The sequence below is a fragment of the Neopsephotus bourkii genome, unplaced genomic scaffold (genome assembly GCF_033783945.1).
Source record: "Neopsephotus bourkii isolate Nb327-2 ecotype Australia unplaced genomic scaffold, CSIRO-AGI_Nbou_v1 NB_1156, whole genome shotgun sequence".
Taxonomy (NCBI): domain Eukaryota; kingdom Metazoa; phylum Chordata; class Aves; order Psittaciformes; family Psittacidae; genus Neopsephotus; species Neopsephotus bourkii.
The window spans coordinates 12,575-36,334 of NW_026901642.1; the positions used below are offsets into that span (position 1 = coordinate 12,575).

At 43.8% G+C, this 23,760-nt stretch overlaps 1 protein-coding gene across 1 annotated transcript in view; it reads right to left on the reverse strand.

Moving 5' to 3' along the window:
• Positions 1 to 2,402: 2,402 nt before the first annotated feature.
• The window catches only part of LOC133217868 (transcriptional repressor CTCF-like), a 30,884-nt gene continuing 9,526 nt past the window's right edge, over positions 2,403 to 23,760 (reverse strand). Inside the window, exons 9-10 of the mRNA XM_061363670.1 lie at positions 3,659 to 3,826; positions 2,403 to 2,754 (exon numbers count right to left, since the gene is read on the reverse strand). Coding sequence (XP_061219654.1) covers positions 2,573 to 2,754; positions 3,659 to 3,826 — 350 coding nt within the window. The 3' untranslated portion in view covers positions 2,403 to 2,572. The remainder of the gene's footprint in view (positions 2,755 to 3,658; positions 3,827 to 23,760) is intronic.

Below are 23,760 nucleotides of genomic sequence, written 5' to 3' on the forward strand. Positions count from 1 at the left end.
TCAGTCAATTTGATGCTGCAGGGATGGCACATGCTCCATTCCATCAAAATGCACGAGGTCTACGGCGACAGTATCGACTAACATGGACTGAAGCCACCGGAATTGTTTGAAGTTGTCCTCAGTGCAGCAATCATGGACCAGGAATTGGACTTGGGGTCAACCCTCGGAGTTTGAGAGCTTTGGAGTCGAGAGAGACAGCCTTGAACTCTCTCTGAGCCGAGGAGGCCTGGAGTTGAAGAAATGTAAACAGAATGGTGAAACAGGAGCTTGCTGGCCACAAGGAATGTACCGCTTATCGCAAGGCATGCACCCTACTGCTGCAGAGATATGTGTGTAAAATTTAGCTTAGCCAATAGCAATGTATAGACAGGCGCGTGGACAGGTGTATGTAGCCAATGAAAGATGTACTGCTGTTGCGTGAACTATCACCAATGGTATAAATTAGGTGAGCTTGTGCAATAAATCGAACAAGAAGCGTAACTCATATTGGGATTGTCTTCTTGATTCGGGTCGCTCCTCCGACAATAGACATCCCTTGTTAATGTATTACCAAGGAATTCAATAACTTTTTAAGAAATTTCTTCACCCGAAGATAAGTCTCCAGCAACAGGAGGAGAACAATGAAAAGGAACCACGTCGATATTCGGGTGAAGGAGATGACAGGATTGGCTGAAACCCAAGACTGAGGAGTATAAGAGACTGTACCCCAGAAATCTCAGTGTGTGTCTTGGGTGGAGCGGAGACTCCCCGGAGCACCCAGCGCTGCTTGCTTATTGCCTCTCAATATTAATTGTAATAAAAAAATAATTAAATCAGATCATGGCCAAGACGGAATTTTTATAACATCCTCCAGAGCACTGCCTCTGTCTGAAAAATCTTTGAGCTTGTGAGTACACAAAGTCCTTGTCCAACTGAGAAAGTGTGTGAGGGTTTATCCTTCCTTGCAGAAGCAGCCCTGACATTTACGTCACCCACCTGTTGAAACAAGCCTCCATCCTGCCCAGGATCCCAGGCATCAACCTTCAGGCAGTTTTTATTGGTGAATTTAAGGACCATCTCTCAGGACCACAGAATGGTTTGGGCTGGAAGGAAGCTTAAAGCTTCCCATGGGCAGGGACACCTTCCACTAGACCAAGTTGCTCCAAGCCCTGTCCAACCTGGCCTTGAACACTACCAGGTATGGTTTCCCCTTGCAGATGCCTGGTGCAAGATGGTGGGGCTGGGCTGGTCACCCTGAAGAGCCACAAAGAAAGCAGACAGTGAGCACACATGTTAATCCATTATTTATTAGCTGTACAGCAGTATATTCTCCTTCCCAGCTTTCAAACCCCATTATGTATTTTACAGCTATTTTTTATTCCCCATGTTGGCTTCCTAAAATAATGAAAAATATCACACAGTACAGCTAAGTACAAAAACGCATCAACCTAGAGTCTGATAGCTAAACTGATAGCTCTCTTAAAAGCAATACATAAAAGAAAAATTTGTTTGAAATCAGCAAGACTGAGGCTCTATAAAAAGCTTACGGATTTTAACATGTGATGGTTCATATACAGGCATAATTTGTATTTCACATTATTCCATTTTGTCTTTATCAAGAGATCCAAAATTGTGGAATTACTGACCTATTAAAATTTCCTGGCCCAAGTTTGGAGGGCTGCAGTGACCGACTTAGAAATCACCACTTCTGCCTTAACACAGGATTCATAAACACAAAATACAACTACAAGATAGAGCAAAGAAAACATAGTAATGAAATTAGAACTCAAAAAGGTTAATTATACATGTTCCAAATGCCACTTTTGTGTGCTTCAAAACCATATTTCAGGTGTGGGGTTTTTCTTGATCTGCAAGCAACAGTCTGGGTATATCTCTTTTCTACACAACTGGTTATCAACAGTTTTTCAAACATTTACACCCTATCAATTTCTCTTGTCAGTTTGAAATGAATTAAAATACTGGGGTTTATTTAAACTACATTTTTGCATACCTCTTCAAGGAAAAAGATTAAAATGTAAAAAAAAAAAAAAAAAAAAAAAAAGTTATTTACAAGCTTGACCATTACAGAAATGTTTTGCAGAAAGCAAAGCACAGTAAGGACAGAAACCAGTTGGAGCATGCCAAAATTACCATGTTCAGCCGACTTGGGGAAAAGCAAAAAACATTTTAAAAGTCTATAACCCTCCCAAGTCCGAGTGGTTTACCACATACTCTAGTCAAGGCATCTGCTTTTGTGTATTAAAACTTGGTGCATATACCCACAGCCTTTGGACCAGATTTACAATGCAGTTCAGAACAAAATGAAATCAATCATCTCACAGGAAACCCTCAAGGACTCCAAAGTATTTCCTAACATTCCATGATCCTGTAATGATAACCAAAAAAAGCAAATTCTAGTTAAATCACATTCTAACATTATTTTGAACTTTTTATTTCCCAGTATGTTTGGTAAAATGGTCTAAAATTATGCATTTCCCAAAGCCAAAAAAAAAAAAAAAAAAAGGAAAAATTAGATTTGAGCCGCTTAAACACAGCCCAGGCCAGTTCAGTCAGGCAATGTTGTCTTCCTCCATCACCGGTCCATCATGCTGAGAATCATCTCAGGAGTGATGTCTCCATTGGGAGCTTCCACTACAGCAGGCTGAGCTTCCTCCTCTTCCTCTACTGTTTCCATACCAGGTTCTTTCTTTACTTCAACTATAATATTTTCAATTTCACCAGTGTTCTGGTCTTCAACTTGAATGATTGCTGCAGCTAGAAGGGCAGAACACAAAGGGGGGAACAACAGGTTTTTCAGAGCTGGCCTGCAACCCTTACCAGGAAACTTCTTCGTAGAAAGTTAAGACTCTTCTGTGGAAAGGCCCACAACTCTCATTCCTACATCAACGGACAGTGATTCAACCCACCTCATTCATCCAAGCATCAAGTGTCTATTTTTTTCTTGCCCCTGTATGAAGATGTGCCACCACTACAACAGCTCCAGTATGCTTTTTGATATTAAGGCACTATTCAGACAATGGATTTTATAGAGTAATCAACAAACAAGAGCATAACAATGTACGGGCATAAAGCAAAACTTCAAATTCAGGGGAATCTAGTGATGAATTCAGGATAAACTGTAATTCCAGGAAGGACACAGACCACACTTAGTAAGCACTGAGCAGCCAAACAAGCCACTGGGGAAACCATTACCCCTCGAAGGAACAAATTTGCCCTTCCTGCTTTGTTCCTAGAATTCATTTACTCAGGCTTTGTAGTTACAGATGTCTAGCTTTACAGAAAAAACTCTGCAGAGTTGAAACAACATCTGCACTGCCACTGTGCTTAGAACTACAGGCCTGAAACATGTTGGTTTGGAGTAATACCTACAGAAGTGCCCACAGGTAGTCTAGTCCTTATTTTCCTAACGGGAAAATAAATAAAAAAAAAAAAAAAGAAGTCCTCTCCTTTTAACATAGTGTCTATGATCCCTCATGACCAGGAAACCCTTGCAACAGATTTCACATGGAAGGTGAGTTCTTAGCAAAGCAGAGACAAGTACAGTTACCTACTTTTAAAATAAGCATCTTGGGAAGCAGTTCTCCTACAAGAACTGCTAAATCCAAGGAAAAGGCAGCTCAAGCAAGTAGTGTAACATAGGCTTCAGTTGGTGACTTACGTTGGGATTGTTTTGGTTGGGTGGCAGTTTTGCCTGGTGGTCTCCCTCTTCGTTTCTTACTAGGAGGTGGTGCAGAAGCCTCTTGCTCAACTTCTGGTTCAGCCTCAATTTCTACTGCTGTCTCCTCCTCATCTTCATTATCATCCAAATCTGGTTCAGCATTCTCCTCTGTAAGAAAAGTTATATCAGGTAAGTCTTCAGCTTAAACAAGAATGAAACCATCCATCTACAGAGAAGCACCATCAAATCCTCATCCAAAAAGAGTCAACTCTAATGAGAAAGGCAGCAACCGAGACCTTTGAGGAGAAGCTGGTGGCACAGACTATTAGTCAATTACCCTCACATTAGAAAGAACAATCGGTCCTTCAGAAAGCAAAAGCAAACAGAATTATGTTAGGTTATGTGAAAACAGCTCCTCTGCACACCCACAAAGGTGCTTAGAGAACTGATGGCAGGAGGGGAACCAAATAATGCACTTCCAGGCTACTCCCAGGCCAATCAGAGGAGCCATCAGCCCAAAGTCCCACCTGCACAACCCAGAAGAGCAGAGGGGTGCAATGGCAGGTGCAATGACTTCTGAGGAACAAGCATCTCCCAGGAGAGCCATCAGCTCCAGCATCCAGGTGTGAATCCCACCACAAGCAGTTCTCCAGATCATGTTTCAGATGAAGAGGTATGTGGGAGCTGCTGGCTGGGGATGGGACACAACAGGGTGCAGGGGAAAGGCAGTACTGGATCACACAGGACTACATATGGGCTGAGGTGATTTGGAGAAGAGTAAGTGTGGGGGAAAATAGAGGGGCAAGAGAATAAAAGGGGCCAGTTACATAAACAGTAGTAGCAGTCACTGCAGTCTCTCTATGAAACACTAGAACTCGAGGGATGCAAGACCCTGTCTCCTAGCCCTCAAAAAACTCTTCATCAGGGACTGCATAAATATAACAAGGAGTGATGGGTTTAAACTTAAACAGGGGAAGTTCAGGTAAGATATAAGGAAGAAGTCCTTTACTGTGAGGGTGGTGAGGCACTGGAACAGGTTGCCCAAAGAAGTGATAACTGCTCCATCCCTGTCAGTGTTCAAGGCCAGGTTGGGCAGAGCTTTGGATGACATGGTCTATTGTGAGACGTTCCTGCCCATGGCAGGGGGGGTGGAACTAGATGATCTTAAGGTCCTTTCCAACCCAAACCAGTCTGTGATTCTATGATTCTATAAATGACAATGACACACTTCAGTCTGTTAAGATAGGAAAACAGGGTAGCAGCTGCCAGACACCAGGACTTATGTCCAAGACCTCAAAATCTCAAGCAGACTATGGCAGAACCACACAAAACTGGGAGTTGTTCAGCATTATGGCTGAGTCCAAGGCTGAAGACTATGAGACTATGCCAGGGTTATCAACATACTGCTCACCAACCTCAGCGGCCAAGAGGCTCTTCCCCAAGACCACTCTTCAGAGGCAGGATGGGTCTAACACAGAGTATTTTACAAGGCTCTGACTACTCAAAGACTTTGTGATGGCACCTCCCATTCACATCCAACTCCGAGCCTCAGTGCATTTTGGAGCCAATTCCAAAAGTCCTCATGGCAAGCTGTGGGGTTGTAACAACTTTTATGTTGTTCACTGAGCTTAGTGCTCTACCCTTTATTCTTCAGAAGACTCATGAAAGCTACGAGGTTAGCACCACTGATGTGTTCAGAATGCCTGGGGCAAAACCTAAGCAGACAAAAAGCTGAAAGAGGAGTTGAATAAAATAATATTGTTTGGACGGCAAAAGGATGGCCCTTACATTTGTAAAGGTGTCCTGTGAATAGAAGAACAGCTTCACTCATGAACAGAAGAGCCACTGCAAAAGGCACGCTTCTGTTTATCTCACTAAAGGGGACTGCCCCCCCCCACAAACTGTCCCTTCTGTACACTGAGGGATGTACATGCTGCATTATTTTACAGTCACGTGAGGAACATTCCCCAATTGTTTATGAGTTTCTCATGGCTTCGTTACATTGCCCTTTCAACTCAAGGTCTATCAACTGTCTACTGAATTTGGAAAACATTAGATATCCCCCCAGATGGGAAACAAACCCATTATTTGCCATCTCCCATAACCACAGGGTGGGTCTCTTGTGTCATAGCCTTACTCACCACTTTTAGATATTTAGCAGTTGCCAAAACACATGAAACCACAGATATAAACACAACCCTGGATAATGCAATTCTCCCGGGAACCTGATTAGGACCTCTTCCTTAACAGTACCCAGCTCACACTAGCCAGCTTTTCACACGGATCAAATGGTTCCTGAGAAAGTCAACCCAGACTTCCCAACCCATCTGAGACTGAAGGGATTCTCTCTATCACAGAGCCTAAGCCACAATCATGAACCACTGTTCTGAACCCAGACCTTATCAACTAAACAAGATTCAGGGTTTCAGAATAAACTAGCCTCCCAAAAAGACTACAAATCACATATTAAAAGTTAAATACTGCAAAATCCCACATTTTAAACTACCTTCTATCAAGGCAGTTATTTTACTTCTTGCCTCTGTCCTGGGTTCAGCTATTGAGACAAAGGGGCACAAAATCACAAAATGGAATATAGAAACCTTTAGAATTAGTTTTAAGTAATGTTAAGTTTGATGGCTTTGTAACAGTAGCAATGGAAAATGACTGAGGTGCATGATACATAGGAAAAAAAAATAGAGTACAGCTAGAGAACATACTGAGAATTCTCATAAGATAAATCGTTATAGTTGACAGTTTTAGAGAAAAACAGTCTGGAAGAATAGGACACAGGGATAAGGAGTATCTGGGAATGGCAGGTGTCCAGGATGGGCTACAGTTAAACTAACTGATAAGTAGGAGGATAGGAGGATTATTATGTCTCTGGTGCTAACAAACCAATTAAACTGGTATGAGCACCTCCTGCACGTGCTTCAAAGGCTGCCAGAAGTGATGAAGATTGTTGGAAGAAGTAAACGACCCTCAGAGACCACCACCACAATTCTGTACGCACGCGGGGAACTGTCTGGAAAATGATGTAATCCATACGTAGGCTCACGAATATGTATGTATGCCCAGTGGCTATAAAAGGACGGCTTGTGTGGCAATTAGGGAGATAAACGCTAGGTGGAGCTATCCTCCGTGTCTCCCGGCTTCCCAATAAAGAATACCTGCTTGTCAGCTTGAAAACTTTGTTGGCAAGTTTGTTCCTGGAGTTTTCTCCGAATCAATTTGGCACCCCAGATGGGACCCTCTCTGCTCGGCTACAGGACCCGCTGAGGACAGGGCTCCCTAGGGCCCTCGGGAATTTTTCCCAGAGGGATCCCTCGACTCATTCGGATCACTGCAGGAGCAGACAAGGACCATCTTCATAAAAGGTATTATTTTCTTTTGCATAGTCTGTAAGGTGCAGGGGGCATCTTGCATGAAAACTAAATTGGTAATTGTGCTGGTTTGGTAAGAGTATGCAAGGTTTAGAAGCCTTCCATAAATCGAGATAGGAAATCTCATGGGTAAAGGCATATACCCAGCTGCTAGCATCTGTTTGGTATACACCCACAAGAAGCAGGGGGTTTCTTCTGGTTTGGGTGCTGCAAGACACAGTGGGCATCTTGTAGAAAAAGTTTTGGAATTTACTGGTATACACCCACAAGAAGCAGGGGGCATCTTGTGGTTTGGGTCCTGCAAGACGCAGGGTTTGTCTTGTGGAAATGGTTTTGGGTCCAGTGTGCTATCAACAGCTCATAAGGGATTTGATTCAGTGATGCTGTCAGCGTGGGTCTCTGAATAGGTTAGTAGAATCACCCTCTGATACAGCGGGCTGTCCAGTATGGTTCCCACAGTGGGACGCAGACAGGCTGGCTGGACACAAGGGTCTCGTCCTTGGGACACTGACAGGCTGGTTAACGATAAAGGGTTCAAGGAAACCCCCCTATTAATGTTACAATATGGTCTGAGCCATAGGGGTTAGGAAGTATTGCTTTTGATTCTACTGGTATTCCCCTTATTTTGTGGCTTGTTACAGTAATGATTTTGGTCTTGCGATTCTGGTACTGGTGACAGGATGTTATAACTGTGTTATTAACTGTTGTTTGTTTGGTTGAATTTAAGTCTCTTTGTCTCAAGTGTTGTAACTGTGTGGAGTGTGTCTGTGGGATCCCATTTGTGTGTGTGTGTTAGAATGTGAGATTCATAATGGAAAATCAGCAGAGTGAAGAGATCTTGAAAAAGAGTCATTTAGTGTGCATTTTGGGACACTGGAAAGAACTTGGAGGGTCCCCCTGGGGCTCAGTAAATGAGAAAACATTGGTAAAATATTGTAACCAATGGTGGCCTTTGTATACTTTGGAAGATCAGGAAAAATGGCCTAAAAATGGAACTCCGAAGTGTAATACATTGTTACAATTAATGTTGTTTGAGGGGGCAAAGAAAATGGGATGAAGTAATGTACGCAGATATGTTTTTCACTTTAACAAATCACGCGGAGTGACAGACTGAATGCAAAATTAATATAGCTCCGCCAGATTCCTTAATTTTGGCTTTGGAAAAGGACAGGGAAAAACTGAAAGTTAAGCTGGAGATGTTGTTCAGCCTGTGATATTGGGGAAAGATGTTTAAAGTTAAAAAAAAAAGTAATCAGGAAGATAGGGTGGAAAATTATGTATCACATACAGAAAGGATCACCCTCTGCATCTGTCCTATCTGATATTGATAAGGAGGAAGAAATTGCTGTCACTGGCAACAAGCAGCACATTCACATTCAGAGTTAAGAAGGGGTTAAACCAGAAGCGCTGTTGCAGAGGCAGGCATCTGCAGCCCCTGGAAAGCAGGGTGAAGCAACTGTGAGAAAAAAAAAAAAGGGAAAACCAAGGGGGAAAGGAGGGGAGCTTGAGCAGCTCCTGTGTTAGAGCGTGGGAGGAGGGATGTCGGGGGGAGATGGGGGAGTGGGCTCCTCTTCCGTGGGACAGGATCAGTGTGTGTGCTATGGGAAGTTTGGACGCTGGGGGGGGCAGTGCCATGGGGTGGCTCCAGTGACTAAACTGGAACTAGGCTGACAGGGACCTGGCGAATCTACCCTAGCAGATCCACTGGTTACATTAAAACTAGGGACTAAAAAAAATAAAGAGGAATTTTAGTGGATACAGGAGCAACTTATTTGGTGTTAAATCAGAGAGAAAATAATTCGTTACAGATGTGGGAGCTACTGGCTACGAAGAAAAAAAAAGGCATTCTTTCTGACAAATTGAGAAAACAAATAGGAATTCATAAATTTTTATGCATGCCAAATTCTCTAAAATCTTGATTAGGGCGAGAAGCAACATTTAAAGGAGGGAAAATGGAAATTAGAGTTAAAAACAATCAAATAATTGCAATTTTGAGTTTATCTTTAATTCAACAGAAAAACAAAAAGGAGGACCTCCCTGAAATAGAAGAAATCCTTAATCAGATTTATGTGGGAGTATGGGCATCTGAAGTTCCAGGTAAGGCAAAAAATGCTTTGCCTGTTAAAGTAGAAATAAAAAGGGGGGGCTGCCCAATTAGAATAAAACAGTATCCTTTAAAATTAGATTATAGAATCATAGAACCATAGAATAGTTAGGGTTGGAAAGGACCAACCCTCCTGCCATGGGCAGGGATACCTCATTCTAAACCATCTCATCCAAGGCCTCGTCCAACCTGGCCTAATTATCAAAGAGAATAAAAAAAATTATTGCTAAATTTTAAAATATAAATTATGAATTGAATGTGAATTGGAATATAATACTCCTATCTGGGCTTTAAAGAAATATGATGGGAAATGTTGCAGATTGGTTCAAGATCTCAGGGCATTCAACAAAATTGCAGAGGATATTCGTCCAGTAGTACCTAATTCGTATGACTGACTGGCTAAATTGAAAAATAATCAGAAATGGTTTGCCATCCTGGATTTAAAGGACGCTTTCTTTTGCTTACAATTGGTCAAAGAAAACCAAAATTATTTGCTTTCAAATGGGAAAAACCTGACACAGGAAGAAAAAAATCAACTTGGACAGTATTACCAAAGGGGTTTCAAAACAGTCCAGCAATTTTTGGAAATCAGTTAGCACGAGAACTAGAATCATGAAAGCCACCTGCTCAGACGGACACTCTGTTACAATATGTGGATGACCTATCAATTACTACAGAAACAAAGGAAGAATGTATCCAGTGGACAGTGGAATTATTAAATGTTATGGGAATGGTTATTGGGTATCCAGACAAAAGGCCCAGCTAATCCAAACCCATGATTCCTACCTAGGATATGAAATAACAGGAAGACAGAAGGAACATGGAACTGCTAGAAAAGAAGCCATTTGCCAGACTCCATGACCACTGACTGTCAAGGAGCTCCAGACATTCCTGGGAATGACTGGATGGTGCAGACTTTGGATCCATGATAATGGTGTTCTGGTAAGACCCCTATATGAACTGTTGAAGGGAAACCCTCCCTCTTTGGACTGGACTGATAAAGCAGAGGAGGCTTTTAGAAATTAAAAGATAGAGTTAATGAGAGCTCCAGCTCTGGGACTTCCTATGTGACTAAACCGTTTGGGCTATATTCCTATGAAAAACAGGGAATAGCTTTGGGGGTCCTTGATCAGAAACTAGGACCCTACAGAAGGGTAGTAGCATATTTTTCAAAACAGCTGGATGAAGCGAGCAAAGGATAGCCCGGATGCCTAAGGGCTGTGGCAGCAGTCGTCATTAATATTGAAGAGGCTCGAAAATTCACCTTGTGACAAAAGATTACTGTGCTAGTCTCCCATGTGGTATCAGCAGTCCTGGAGCAGAAAGGACCCCACTGGTTATCTCCTTCATGTTTTTTTAAAATACCAGGCCACCATTGTGGAACAGGATGATATAGAAATTGTGGTCACTAACGTTGTGAATCCAGCATCCTTTTGCAAGAACAGTCAACAGAACTACTAACACACAACTGACTGGCCACCATAGAGACTGTATATTTGAGCCAACCAGATTTGAAAGAAAAACCTCTGGAAGATGCTGATTCTTGGTTTACTGATGGTAGTAGCTTCATGAAAAATGGTAAACGAAAGGCAGGATATGCCGTTACCACCACTTCATAGGTAATAGAAGCTAAAGCTTTACCTGCGAACACCTCTGCTCAGAAGGCAGAAATAATAGCATTAATAAGAGCCCTGGAATTGGCTAAAGATAAAAGGATCAATATTAGGACTGATTCTAAATACACATTTGGTGTGGTACATGCACATGGTGTTATCTGGAAAGAACAAGGACTTTTGAACACACAAGGGAAACAGATTAAACATGCTACAGAAATACTACAATTACTGGAAGCTGTACAGCTACCTGAGGAAGTAGCTATTATGTACTGTAAAGGACATCAACAAGGTGACTCTGATCAGGAAATTGGAAATAATTGGGCTGATTTTGAAGCCAAATGAGGAGCTGAACAATTTCAAATCATGTCCTTAATCCCTGATGGCAAACTAAGAATTGAAAAATCTAAACCTAGGTATTCAAAAGAGGATAGAAAACTGACTGAGGATCTAAAAGGACAGGAAAATAAAGAGGGTTGGGTTCAGATACCCAATGGAGAAATTGTAATCCCCTATAACCAGCTTAAAAATCAGTTCAGGAAGAACATAATAAAACTCATTGGGGTAGCAACTCTTTGTATTAATACTTAAACAAACAAATTGTAGGAAGGAATCTATACACCACAGTTCAATTAGTGACAAAACAACATCAGCCATGTCTTAAGAATAATCCTAAGACTGAAAATAGAAATCAAATTGGGACAAGTGGGAGAGGAAGTTATCAGCGACAGTAGTAGCAAATAGATTTTTCTGAATTACCAAGGAAAGGGGGTTATAGATGTTTGTTGGTGTTAACGGATACTTTTTCAGGCTGGCCAGAAGCATTCCCTTGTAGGATAAATAACGCAAAACAAGCGATTAAAACATTATTTAATGAGATAATACCTCATTTTTGGGGTACCAGCTGCAATGTCTTCCAATCGAGGCTCACACTTCAGTGCAAAATAAGAAAAAAAATAGAAATTGATTGGCAACTATATGTTCCATAGAGGCCTTAGGCCAGTGGGCAAGTAGAAAAGATGGTTCATCTGATCAAACAACAGACTGGTAAAATATGTTAGGAAATGAATTAATATTGGTACCAAGGTTTAGCACTGGCTCTATTAAGAGCTCAAACTAAACCTCGGTCGAAAGAAGAGGTTAGCGCATTTGAAATTTTGTATGGAAGATCATATCAGTCCCAGTTTAAAGGAGAAAGTCTTCAGGAAGAGGGAGAAGGCCATCTCCAATAGTTTCTGATCCATCTGGGAAAACTATTGGAGGAAATAAATAAGAGAATAGTAGGGACAAGAGCAAGAGGTTTGGATTATCTGATTCATCATTTCAGATCAGGAGAAAATATGGACCTTCCATTAACTGGAGTTCCAATTCCTAACACTATCTCATGGACAAATTTGTGGGTGAACACTAGCAATCTACGTCCGAAGAAAAGGTTAAAATTTGGGATAGTTAATCCTAATCCAGGTAATAAATATTATACCTGAGCACAAAGATGTATTACACCAGGAACCAGGGTAGGAAATCATACTTCTTTAAATGCCACAGATGTAGGTCACCATTAAAATTGCAATCATACGATTAATATGGATGGTATCACAGTTCAGTGGTAGCCTGTTCCTAAAGGGAATTGGTTATGTGGTATTGGTTATGTGGAGAAAATGCTTATAAGATTCTACCCCCCAACTGGAAGAGGGCATGCACCTTAGGTGCTGTAATACCCAATTTTACTAATGTCGACAGGTATCCTTCCGGGACCTGGATTAGAAGTTTTGCTAAGCAAATTAAGCGAGGGTTTAACCCTACTAATGAATGGAGCACCGCATTTCATAATTTTGTAAGAGGGCTAATTCCATCTTTGGCAGTAAGTGAATTAGAGAAAGCAATTGTAAATATTTCAGCAACCATAGAGGAAATGGAAAGTAAAACATCGATATAATCCAGGCAGAACAACAAGAGAAAACTAGCCTATCTAAGGTGATATTACAAAACTGAATGGCTCTAGACATGTTACTGGCATCACAAAGAGGGCTTTATTCCATAATCACTGGAAGTTGTTGTTCCTATACAGACTGAAGTGGCAGAATTGAAAGAGAGGAAATTTGGAAGCAAACTAAGATATTTCATGAAATGGCCATGGATGATACCTCCTGGGGTTTTGAAGACATATGGAAAAAGTTAACTTCATGGTTACCTAATCTCTCCTGGTTGAGGCAACTGGTTGCAGGAATATTGGTATTAATTGTTTTAATATTGATAACTTGTGGTATGATACAATGTTCCCTTTGGTGTTATAAACAATCTATGATAAATTATGTAGATGAGAAGAGAAATGAAATCAAGCAGAAATGGGAAATTATTTCAAAAAGACTGCAGACGGCAATGGTAATATATAAAGTGTTGCAAAATAAGTTGCAACAGGACAAAAAAGGGGGGGATTTGAGACAAGGGGCAGCACAAAATTACAAAATGGAATATAGAAACCTTTAGAATCAGTTTTAAGTAATGTTATGTTTGATGGCTTTGTAACAGTAGCAATAGAAAGTTACTGAGGTGCATGATACATAGAGAAAAAAAAAATTGAGTACAGCTAAAGAACATACTGAGAATTCTCACAAGATAAATCATTATAGTTGACAGTTTTAAGAAAAACAGTCTAGAAGAACAGGACACAGGGATAAGGAGTATCTGGGAATGGCAGGTGTCCAGGATGGGCTACAGTTAAACTAACTGATAAGAGGACAGGAGGATTATTATGTCTCTGGTGCTAACAAACCAATTAAGCTGGTATAAGCATCTACTACGCGTGCTTCAAAGGCTGCCAGAAGTGATGAAGATTGTTGGAAGAAGTAAACGACCCTCAGAGACCACCACCACAATTCTGTACGCATACGGAGAACTCTCTGGAAAATGATGTAATCCATACGTAGCCTCACGAATATGTATGTATGCCCAGTGGCTATAAAAGTACGGCTTGTGTGGCAATTAGGGAGATACACGCTAGGTGGACCTATCCCCCGTGTCTCCCGGCACCACAATAAAGAATACCTGCTTGTCAGCTTGAAAACTTTGTTGGCAAGTTTACTCCTGGAGTTTTCTCCGAATCAGCTACAGCAATCATTTTTCTCCTTAGTAGCTGGTGCAGTGCTGTGTTTTTGACTTTCAGCCTGGGAACAACTCTGATAACACTGATGTTTATAGGTGTTGCTAAGTAATCTTTACTCTGATCAAGGACTTTCTGAGTCTCATGCTCTGCCAGGGAGGAGGGGAAGGCAAGAGGAATCAGAAACAGGACACCTGACTCAAACTAACCAAAGAGGTATTCCATACCACAGCACATCATGCCCAGTATATAAACTGGGGGTAATTACCCAGAAGGGGTAGACTGCTGCTCAAGTCAGGCTGGGTATCAGTCGGCAGGTGGTGAATGGTTTATTCTCTTCCCTTTTTATTTCCCCTATCATTATTATTATTGGTGATAGCAGTAGTAGTTTTGCGTTATACCTTAGTTACTGGACTGTTATTATCTCAACCTGTGGGGGTTATATTCTTTCGATTCTCCTCCCCATCCCTCTGGGATCAGGGGAAGGAAGAAAGGGGGCAGTGAGCAAGAGGCTGCGCAGTTCTGAGTTACCAGCTGAGCTTAAACCACAACAGCTCTTTGTAGCACCCAACGTGAGGCAAAAAGGGCTGAGATAATGACAGATCTGAACAGAGTTGTGTAATCATATTTGTAATAAGCATTCATTGTTTCGGATTAATAGTCACTCATCACAATTTTGATTTATTGGCTCTCGAAGTTGTTGCTCTTGGTCTCAGAGTTTCAGCATGTCTTACCTTACTTAGAGCCATTATTTGCTGTGTTAGTGTTTATTGGCTTTCCGTCCAGGGCTAAGGTTCTTGTTTCACTGTACTTCATGGCAATGACTTGTAATACAACAGACTCATTGATCATGAAACTGATCTGGCTTGCGTTCCCTGTGTGGTCACCACCTCTATACTTTGGGAGGTATGTAAGAGAAGTGTTTAGCCATTACACATCTTTTTTTCCTCCTCAGATGGTCAAGCTATGAAGACATTGCCTTACACCCCCAGCTCCCCCACCACACTATTTACAGCATCATTTGAGAGTTCTGAATATTTTGAATGGCCTTTGGGTACCCTCCAGACCTGCCTGCTCATTGTGATGGGGAACAGCATGTTGGCACACGTACAGCATGTACCCACAACAATTTCATCTGAAATCAAAAGTTAAGCAGAGTCAGGTTTGGGTCTTGTCTAGGATTAGACAACAATATAGGAGGACCAAGAGATATTCCTCGAGGCTGGACAGTCATGAGCAGCAGCATGAGGGGGATAATACAGGCAAGTATCTAGGCCAGTGGGCCCCTCCAGTGCTTTGGAACTTCACCACTGAACAACTGCAAAATCTAGAAAAAATAGTAAAACATTTAAAGGAGGTGTGTTGTCATCCTGGTCATACCAGAAAGGGACAAATCATGGCAACGTGCTGGGGCGTGGGCTATGCTTACAAAGCCCTGTTCAACACTATCCAGCACTTTCAAAGGGAAAAAGATGTTTCTGGATCTGATGGCAAAGCAACAGACAACACAGCTACTCCAGCTCCAAATACAGCAGCTACTCAAACGCTGACAGCAATGGACAGTGCAACTGCTGGTGCTACTCAACCCCCAAACACAGCAGCTGCACCAACCCCGACAACAGATACTGCAGCCACTCCAACCACAGTGATAATCACTGCAGATAAACCAAAGGACCAATTCGTGCCAGTATCAGTTGCCCCTTTACGTGAGGGGAAAAGCAAACAAGAGGCACAAAAAGCAACCTGTACAGCAAAGAAAGATGAAGAACCAATGCACATACTAGTGGGGACAGCATATGAAGAGTTATTATGTGGCTTCTTGATCCCAAACATCAACTGAACTACAGAATATGCTAAGGGATTTCACACGTCATCCAGGGTACCACATCGTCACCTGGTTGCTCCGATGCTGGGACAATGGGGTTGATGGTCACAAACTAGAAGGTAGGGAAGCCAAGCAGCTGGGATCACTTTCTAGGGAAGGGGGAATTGATGAAGCAATATCAAAAGAGAAACGGTCCCTCAGCCTTTGGAGACGGCTAAAAGAAAGGTTTCTGTACAAAGATGATGTTATGAGTTGTTCGGCCAACTGGACTACTCTAGAGTAAGGCATTCAGTCTCTGAGGGAATCAGCCATTCTATAGATGATCTATCGTAGGACAGATACTGGGAATGCATCTGGAGATCCAGATGAAGTCGAATGGACATGACTCATGTGGCAGAAATTTACAAGGAGTGCACCATCATCACATGCCCATTCTTTGGCAGCAGTAACTTGGCTTGACGAAGTACCACTAACAGTGAATGAAATGATTCATAAACTCCAAGAGGTCAAAGACAATCTCACCCCTTCCATCATTTCAGCTATGGAAAAACTGTCCCAGGAGTTTAAACAACTGAGTGACAATCTCTCCGATCTATCCAGCTCCCCACGTGTACCAACCCAGGTCTCAGCTATTAACAAAAAGCATCTTACTGCTCGAGAGAGAAGACACAGGAGGTACATGCCACAGGCCACCCTATAGTTTTACCTGTGGGATCACAGAAGAGACATGAGTAAGTGCGACAGAAAACCTACCTCACCTCTGGAGAAACAGGCACATGAACTGAAGAGGAGAACAAAGGCCAAGGATGATCATTCCATGAAAGCTGTGGCTTCAGTCTCTGGTGAGCAGGTTCCCAGATAGAATGGAATAGCTGATTTTACTCCAGCTCCTGTGGTAAAGAAGACTAATCCCTTTGTACAAGACTTAAGTGACCAATGTTGTGATCACTATTAGAGGGGCCCTACCTCCAGCCAGGTAAAGGTAGGGGACAACTGGATTTACTGGACTGTGTGGAGCAGGTGGCCTGGCACATTAGTCCCACAGGAGTATAAGGCTCTAGTAGATACCGGTGCACACTGTACCCTGAGGCCATCAAGCTGTCAAGGAGTGGGACCCATATTTCTGGAGTGACAGGAGGATCCCAAGAGTTGACTGTACTGGAGGCTGAAATCAGCCTGACTGGGAGGAAGTGGCAAAAGTATCCCACTGTGACTGGTCCAGAGGCTCCATGCATCCTTGGCATAGACTGTGTCAGGAGAGGGTACTTAAAAGAGCCAAAAGGGTACCAATGAGCTTTTGGTGTTGCTACTTCAGAGACAAAGGAAATGAAGCATGTGTCCACCCTGTCTGGTCTCTCAGAGAAACCTTCTCTTGTGGGGTTGCTAAAAGTCAAAGAACAACAAGCGCCAATTACGACCACAACAGTGCACCGGCGGCAATAACGCACCAACCGAGATTACCTGATTCCCATCCATAAACTGATCTGTAGACTGGAGAGCCAAGGAATGATCAGTAGGACCCACTCACCCTTTAACAGCCCCATATGGCCAGTGTGAAAGTCAAATGGAGAGAGGAGACTAAGAGTAGATTATCATGGCCTGAATTAATTCACAAAACCATGCTGCTGTATCAGACATGCTAGAACTTCAGGATGAACTGGAGTCAAAGGCAGCCAAGTGGGATGCCACAATTGATATTGCCAATGCATTTTTTCTCAATTCCTTTGGCAGCAGAGTGCAGGCCACAGTTTGCTTTTACTTGGAGGGGCATCCAGTTCACTTGGAACTGACTGCCCCAGGGACAGAAACACAGCCCTACCATCTGCCATGGACTAATCCAGACTGCACTGAAACAGGGGCAAGCTCCAGAACACCTGCAATACACTGATGAGATAATCATGTGGGGAGATACAGAATCACAGAATGGTTAAGGTTGGAAAGGACCTTAAAGATCACCAGCAGAAGAAGTTTTTGAAAATAATCCCAATCCTGCTGAAAGCCGGTTTTGCCATAAAAAGGAGTAAGGTCAAGGGACCTGCACAGGAGATTCAATTTTTGGGAATAAAATGGCAAGATGGATGTCACCAGATCCCCACAGATGTGATCAACAAGATGACAGCAATGTCTCCACCAACTAATAAGAAACAAACACAAGCTGTCTTAGGTGTTGTGGGGTTCTGGAGAATGCACATCCCAAATTACAGTTTGATTCTAAGCCCTCTCTATCATGTGACCTGGAAGAAGCATGATTTTAAATGGGGCCCTGAGCAACAACAAACTTTTGAACAAATTAAATGAGAGATAGTTCATGCAGTAGCCCTTGGACCAATCTGGACCAGGCCACATGTAAAAGAAGTACTCTACACCACAGCTGGGGAGAATGGTCCTACCTGGAGCCTCTGGCAGAAAGCTCCAAGGGAAACTTGAGGTCGACCCTTCGGCTCTGGGATACAGAGAATCCAAGGCCAGGTATACTCCAACTGAAAAAGAGATACTGGCAGCCTATGAAGGGGTTTGAGCTGCTTCAGAAGTGATTGGCACTGAATCACAGCTCCTCCTGGCACCCCGGTTGCCCATGCTGGGCTGGATGTTCAAAGGCAGGGTTTCCTGTACACACCTTGCAACCAAAGCTATACGGAGTTAAGTGGGCTGCACTAGTTACACAATGAGCTCAAACAGGAAATCCCAGTCATCCAGGAATTCTAGAAGTCATCATGGACTTGCCAGATGGCAAAGATTTTGGAATGTCACCAGAGGAGGAGGTGATACATGCTGCAGAAGCACGACCATATAATTAACTATCAGAAAATTACATGTAGATGCTCATGTACCCAAGAGTCAGCCCACTGAGGAACACCAGAACAACCAACAGGTGTATAAAGCTGCTAAGATTGAAGTAGCTCAGATGGGCTTAGATTGGCAACATAAAAGTGAATTATTTCTGGCCTGGTGGGCCCATGACACCTCAGGGCAGAGATGCAACATACAGATGGGCTCATGATCAAGGGGTGGACTTAATGGACATTATTGCACAGGTTATTCACAACTGTGAAACGTGCTGTAATTAACCAAGCCAAGCAGTTAAAGCCTCTTTGGTATGGAGGAGGATAGCTGAAGTACAAATATGGAGAGGCCTGGCAGATTGACTACGTCACACACCCAGCGACCTGCATTCTTCCAATTCTGCTTTCTATCCCTCCACGAGTGGAGGGAGGAAGAAGTGGAGGAATGAGAGAGCAAGCGGCTGCATGGTTCTGAGTTACCAGCTGGGCTTAAACCATGACATTTCTCAGGCATGATTTGCACTTACTGAAACCCTCGTGACTGTCATCATTTACCTCATGTGCTTTAGCACGGTTTCCAGGAGAATATGCTCCATGATCCTCCCAAGCACAGAGGCGAGACTGAGTGGTCTGTAGTTCCCTGGGTTTTCTATTTTCCCCTTCTTGGAAATGGGGGTTATATTTCCCTTTCTCCGGGCACTGGGAACTGCAGCTGAGTGCCATGTTTTTTAAATATGAAGGATACGGGCTAAGCAAATTAATTGGGCAGCCCCCTCAGTACCTGCAGATGGATTTCATCAGGTCCATGGATTTGTGCACATTCAGGTTCTTAAGATGACTGTGAACCTGTTCCTTTCCTACAGTGGGCCTAAGGTCTTCATTCTCACAGTCCCTGCATCTGCCTTCCAAGACTTGGGCAGTATGGTCACAGCATTTGCCAGTGAAGACTCAGGCAAAAAAAGTCATTAAGTATCTCAATCTTCTTCAAACCAGGGTAGCCGGTTCTCCTGACATCCTGCAGAGAGGGCCCACATTATCACCATTTTGTCTTTTCTTTGCTACATATCGATGTAGCTTTGTCACCCAAGGCTGTGTCCAACCCTGGCCTTGAACACTGCCAGGGATGGAGCATTCACAATTTCCTCAGGCAACAAATTCCAGTGCCTCACCACTCTCACAGTATATGACTTCTACCTTAAGTCTAAATCTAAACTTCCCCTGTTTAAGTTTTAACCTGTTACTCCTTGTTCCTTGTTTTGATGTTCCTTACCCCTTGTCCTATCACTACAGTCCCTAATGAAGAGTCCATCCCCAGCATCCCTATAACCCCCCTTCAGATACTGGAAAGCTGCTATGAGGTCTCCATGCAGCCTTCTCCTCTCCAGGCTGAACAGCCCCAACTTTCTCAGCCTGTCATCAAACGGGAGGTGCTCCAGCCCTCTGACCATCCACATGGTCCTCCTCTGGAGTTGTTCCAACAGTTCCATGTCCTTTTTACGTTGAGGACACCAGAATTCTACATAATACTCCAAGTGAGGTCTCACAAGAGCAGAGTAGAGGGGGAGGATCACCTCCTTCAACCTGCTGGTCACACTCCTTTTGATGCAACCCAGGATACAGTTGGTTTTGTGGGCTGTAAGCGCTCACAGCCAGCCCATGTTCAATTTTTCATCAAACAACACACACACACAGCCCCAAGTCCTTCTCCGCAGGGCTGCTCTGAATCTCTTCTCTGCCAAACCTGTAGCTGTGCCTGGGATTGCCCAGACACATGTGTAGGACCTTGCACTCGGCTTGGTTAAACTTCATAATGTTGGCATCAGCCCACCTCACAAGCGTGTCAAGGTCCCTCTGGATGGCATTCCTTCCCTCCAGCATATCAACCGAACCACACAGCTTGGTGTCATCGGCAAACTTGCTGAGGGCGCACTCAATCCCACTGTCCATGTCAGCGACGAAGATGTTAAACAAGACCGGTCCCAACACCGATCCCTGAGGGACACCACTTGTTACTGTTTTCCAACTGGACACAGAGCCGTTGGCCACAGCTTTTTGCATTCTGCCATCCAGCCAGTTCTTTATTCACTGAGTGGTCCATCTATCAAATTGATGTCTCTCCAATTTAGAGACAAGTATGTCGTGTGGGACAGTATCTAGCGCTTTGCACAAGCCTAGGTACATGACATCAACTGCTCTACCACGTCCGTCAGTTCCGTAGCCCCATCATAGAAGGTCACCAAATTGGTCAGGCAGGATTTCCCCTTAGTGAAGCCATGCTGACTGTCACCAACCACCTTGTTGTTTTTCCATGTGCCTTAGCATGCCTTCCAGGAGAACCTGCTCCATGATTTTGCCAGGCACAGAAGTGAGACTGACTGGTCTGTAATTCCCCAGGTCATCCATTTTCCCCTTCTTGAAAATGGGGGTTATATTATCCTTTTTCCAGACACTGGGAACTTCACCTGACTGCCATGATTTTTCAAATATGATGGCCAGCGGCTTAGCAACCTCAATCGCCAGGTCCTTCAGGACCCACAGATGGATTTCATCTTGTGCACGTTCAGGTTCTTAAGATGGTCTCAAACCAGTTCCTCTCCTACAGTGGGCCCAAGGTCTTCATTCTCACAGTTCCTGCGTCTGCCTTCCAAGACTTTCGTGGTACGGTCAGAGCCTCTGACAGTGAAGACTGAAGCAAAAAAGTCATTAAGAACCTCAGCCTTCTCCAAATCCTGTGTAGCTAGTTCTCCTGAGAGCTTCCTGATGGGGCCTATGCTCTCCCTAGTCTGTTTTTTATTTGCTATGTACCTGTAGAATCCCTTCCTGTTATCCTTAATATCCCTAGCCAAGTTTAATTCTAACTGGGCCTTAGCTTTCCTAACCTGGTCCCTAGCTTCCCAGACAACATCCCTGTATTCTTCCCAGGCCACCTGTCCTTGCTTCCACCTTCTATAAGTCTCTTTTTTCCTTTGAACTTTCCTCAGCAGCTCCTTATCCATCCAAGGAGGTCTCCTGGCCCTCCTGCTGCACTTCCTTCTGGTTGGGATGCAACACTCCTGAGCTTGTAGTAGGTGATCCTTGAATATCAACCAACAGTCTTGGGCCCCCCTGCCCTCTAGGGCTATATCCCATGGAACCTTACTAAGCAGGTTCCTGAAGAGGCCAAAGTCTGCTCTCTTGAAGTCCAGGGCAGTGAGCTTGCTGCATGCTCTTCTCACTGTCCTGAGAATTTTGAACTCAACCATCTCATGATCGCTGCAACCAAGGCTGCCCTGGAGCGTCACATTTCCAACCAGCCCCTCCCTGTTGGTGAGCACAAGGTCAAGCATGGCACCTCTCCTTGTCGGCTCCTCTATTTCTTGCAGGAGGAAGATGTCTTCCACACAGTCGAGGACCCTCCTGGATTGTTTCTGCCAGGCCGTACTGTCCCTCCAACAGGTATCAGGGTGGTTCAGGTCCCCCATGAGGACAAGGGCCTTTGAGCGTGAGGCTGATCCTATCTGTCTATATAGCGCTTCATCCACAGAGTCCTCTTGATCAGTCAGTCTGTAACAGATCCCCAGAATAACGTCCCCCATCACTGTTCTCCCTTTGACCCTGACCCACAAACTCTCTGTTGACTGCTCACCTGTCCCCAGAGTTCCATACTCTCCAGCCTATCACTGACACTAATAGCAACTCCCCCTCCCCATCTGCTGGGCCTGTCTTTTCTAAAGAGCCTGTAACCTTCCATTCCAACACTCCAGTCACAGGAGCCATCCCACCATGTGTCTGTGATACCAATTAACATGACTTTAAGCACTTATTTCTATGGAGTCAGTCAAGGTTTGCACAAGCCATTTGACCACACTCATCCTATAAAACCCATTTGCCACAGAAGAATTTCAAATATGCATTCTCTAGCCAGAAATATCCCTGTTCTTCCAACCTACACTCCTTGATTAGGTAGATAAAGCACTCCAGATGAAAGCCTAATTAATCAACAACACTGCTTTTGCAGACTCATGTTTGAACTAGCTGGTCTCAAGTCCCTACTTGGATTTTACTGTTCAAGACATGACAAAGTTTTCCCTCAGGACTATGCCTGAGTTAGAAACATAGAATAGTTAGGGTTGGAAAGGACCTTAAGATCATCAAGTTCCAACCCTCCTGCCACGGGCAGGGACACCTCACACTAAACCATATCAGTCTTCTCCAAATCCTGTGTAGCCAGTTCTCCCGAGAGCTTCCTGAGGAGGCCTACGTTCTCCCTAGTCTGTTTTTTATTTGCTTTGTACCTGTAGAATCCCTTCCTGTTATCCTTAATATCCCTAGCAAAGTTTAATTCTAAGTGGGCCTTAGCTTTCCTAACCTGATCCCTAGCTTTCCGTACAACATCCCTGTATTCTTCCCAGGCCACCTGTCCTTGCTTCCATCTTTTATAAGCCTCTTTTTTCCTTTGAGTTTTCCTCAGCAGTTCCTTATCCATCCAAGGAGGTCTCCTGGCCCTCCTGCTGCACTTCCTGCTCGTTGGGATGCAACACTCCTGAGCTTGTAGTAGGTGATCCTGGAATATCAACCAACAGTCTTGGGCCCCCCTTCCCTCTAGGGCTATATCCCATGGAACCTTACTAAGCAGGTTCCTGAAGAGGCCAAAGTCTGCTCTCTTGAAGTCCAGGGCAGTGAGCTTGCTGCATGCTCTTCTCACTGTCCTGAGAATTTTGAACTCAACCATCTCATGATCGCTGCAACCAAGGCTGCCCTGGAGCGTCACATTTCCAACCAGCCCCTCCCTGTTGGTGAGCACAAGGTCAAGCATGGCACCTCTCCTTGTCGGCTCCTCTATTTCTTGCAGGAGGAAGATGTCTTCCACACAGTCGAGGACCCTCCTGGATTGTTTCTGCCAGGCCGTACTGTCCCTCCAACAGGTATCAGGGTGGTTCAGGTCCCCCATGAGGACAAGGGCCTTTGAGCGTGAGGCTGATCCTATCTGTCTATATAGCGCTTCATCCACAGAGTCCTCTTGATCAGTCAGTCTGTAACAGATCCCCAGAATAACGTCCCCCATCACTGTTCTCCCTTTGACCCTGACCCACAAACTCTCTGTTGACTGCTCACCTGTCCCCAGAGTTCCATACTCTCCAGCCTATCACTGACACTAATAGCAACTCCCCCTCCCCATCTGCTGGGCCTGTCTTTTCTAAAGAGCCTGTAACCTTCCATTCCAACACTCCAGTCACAGGAGCCATCCCACCATGTGTCTGTGATACCAATTAACATGACTTTAAGCACTTATTTCTATGGAGTCAGTCAAGGTTTGC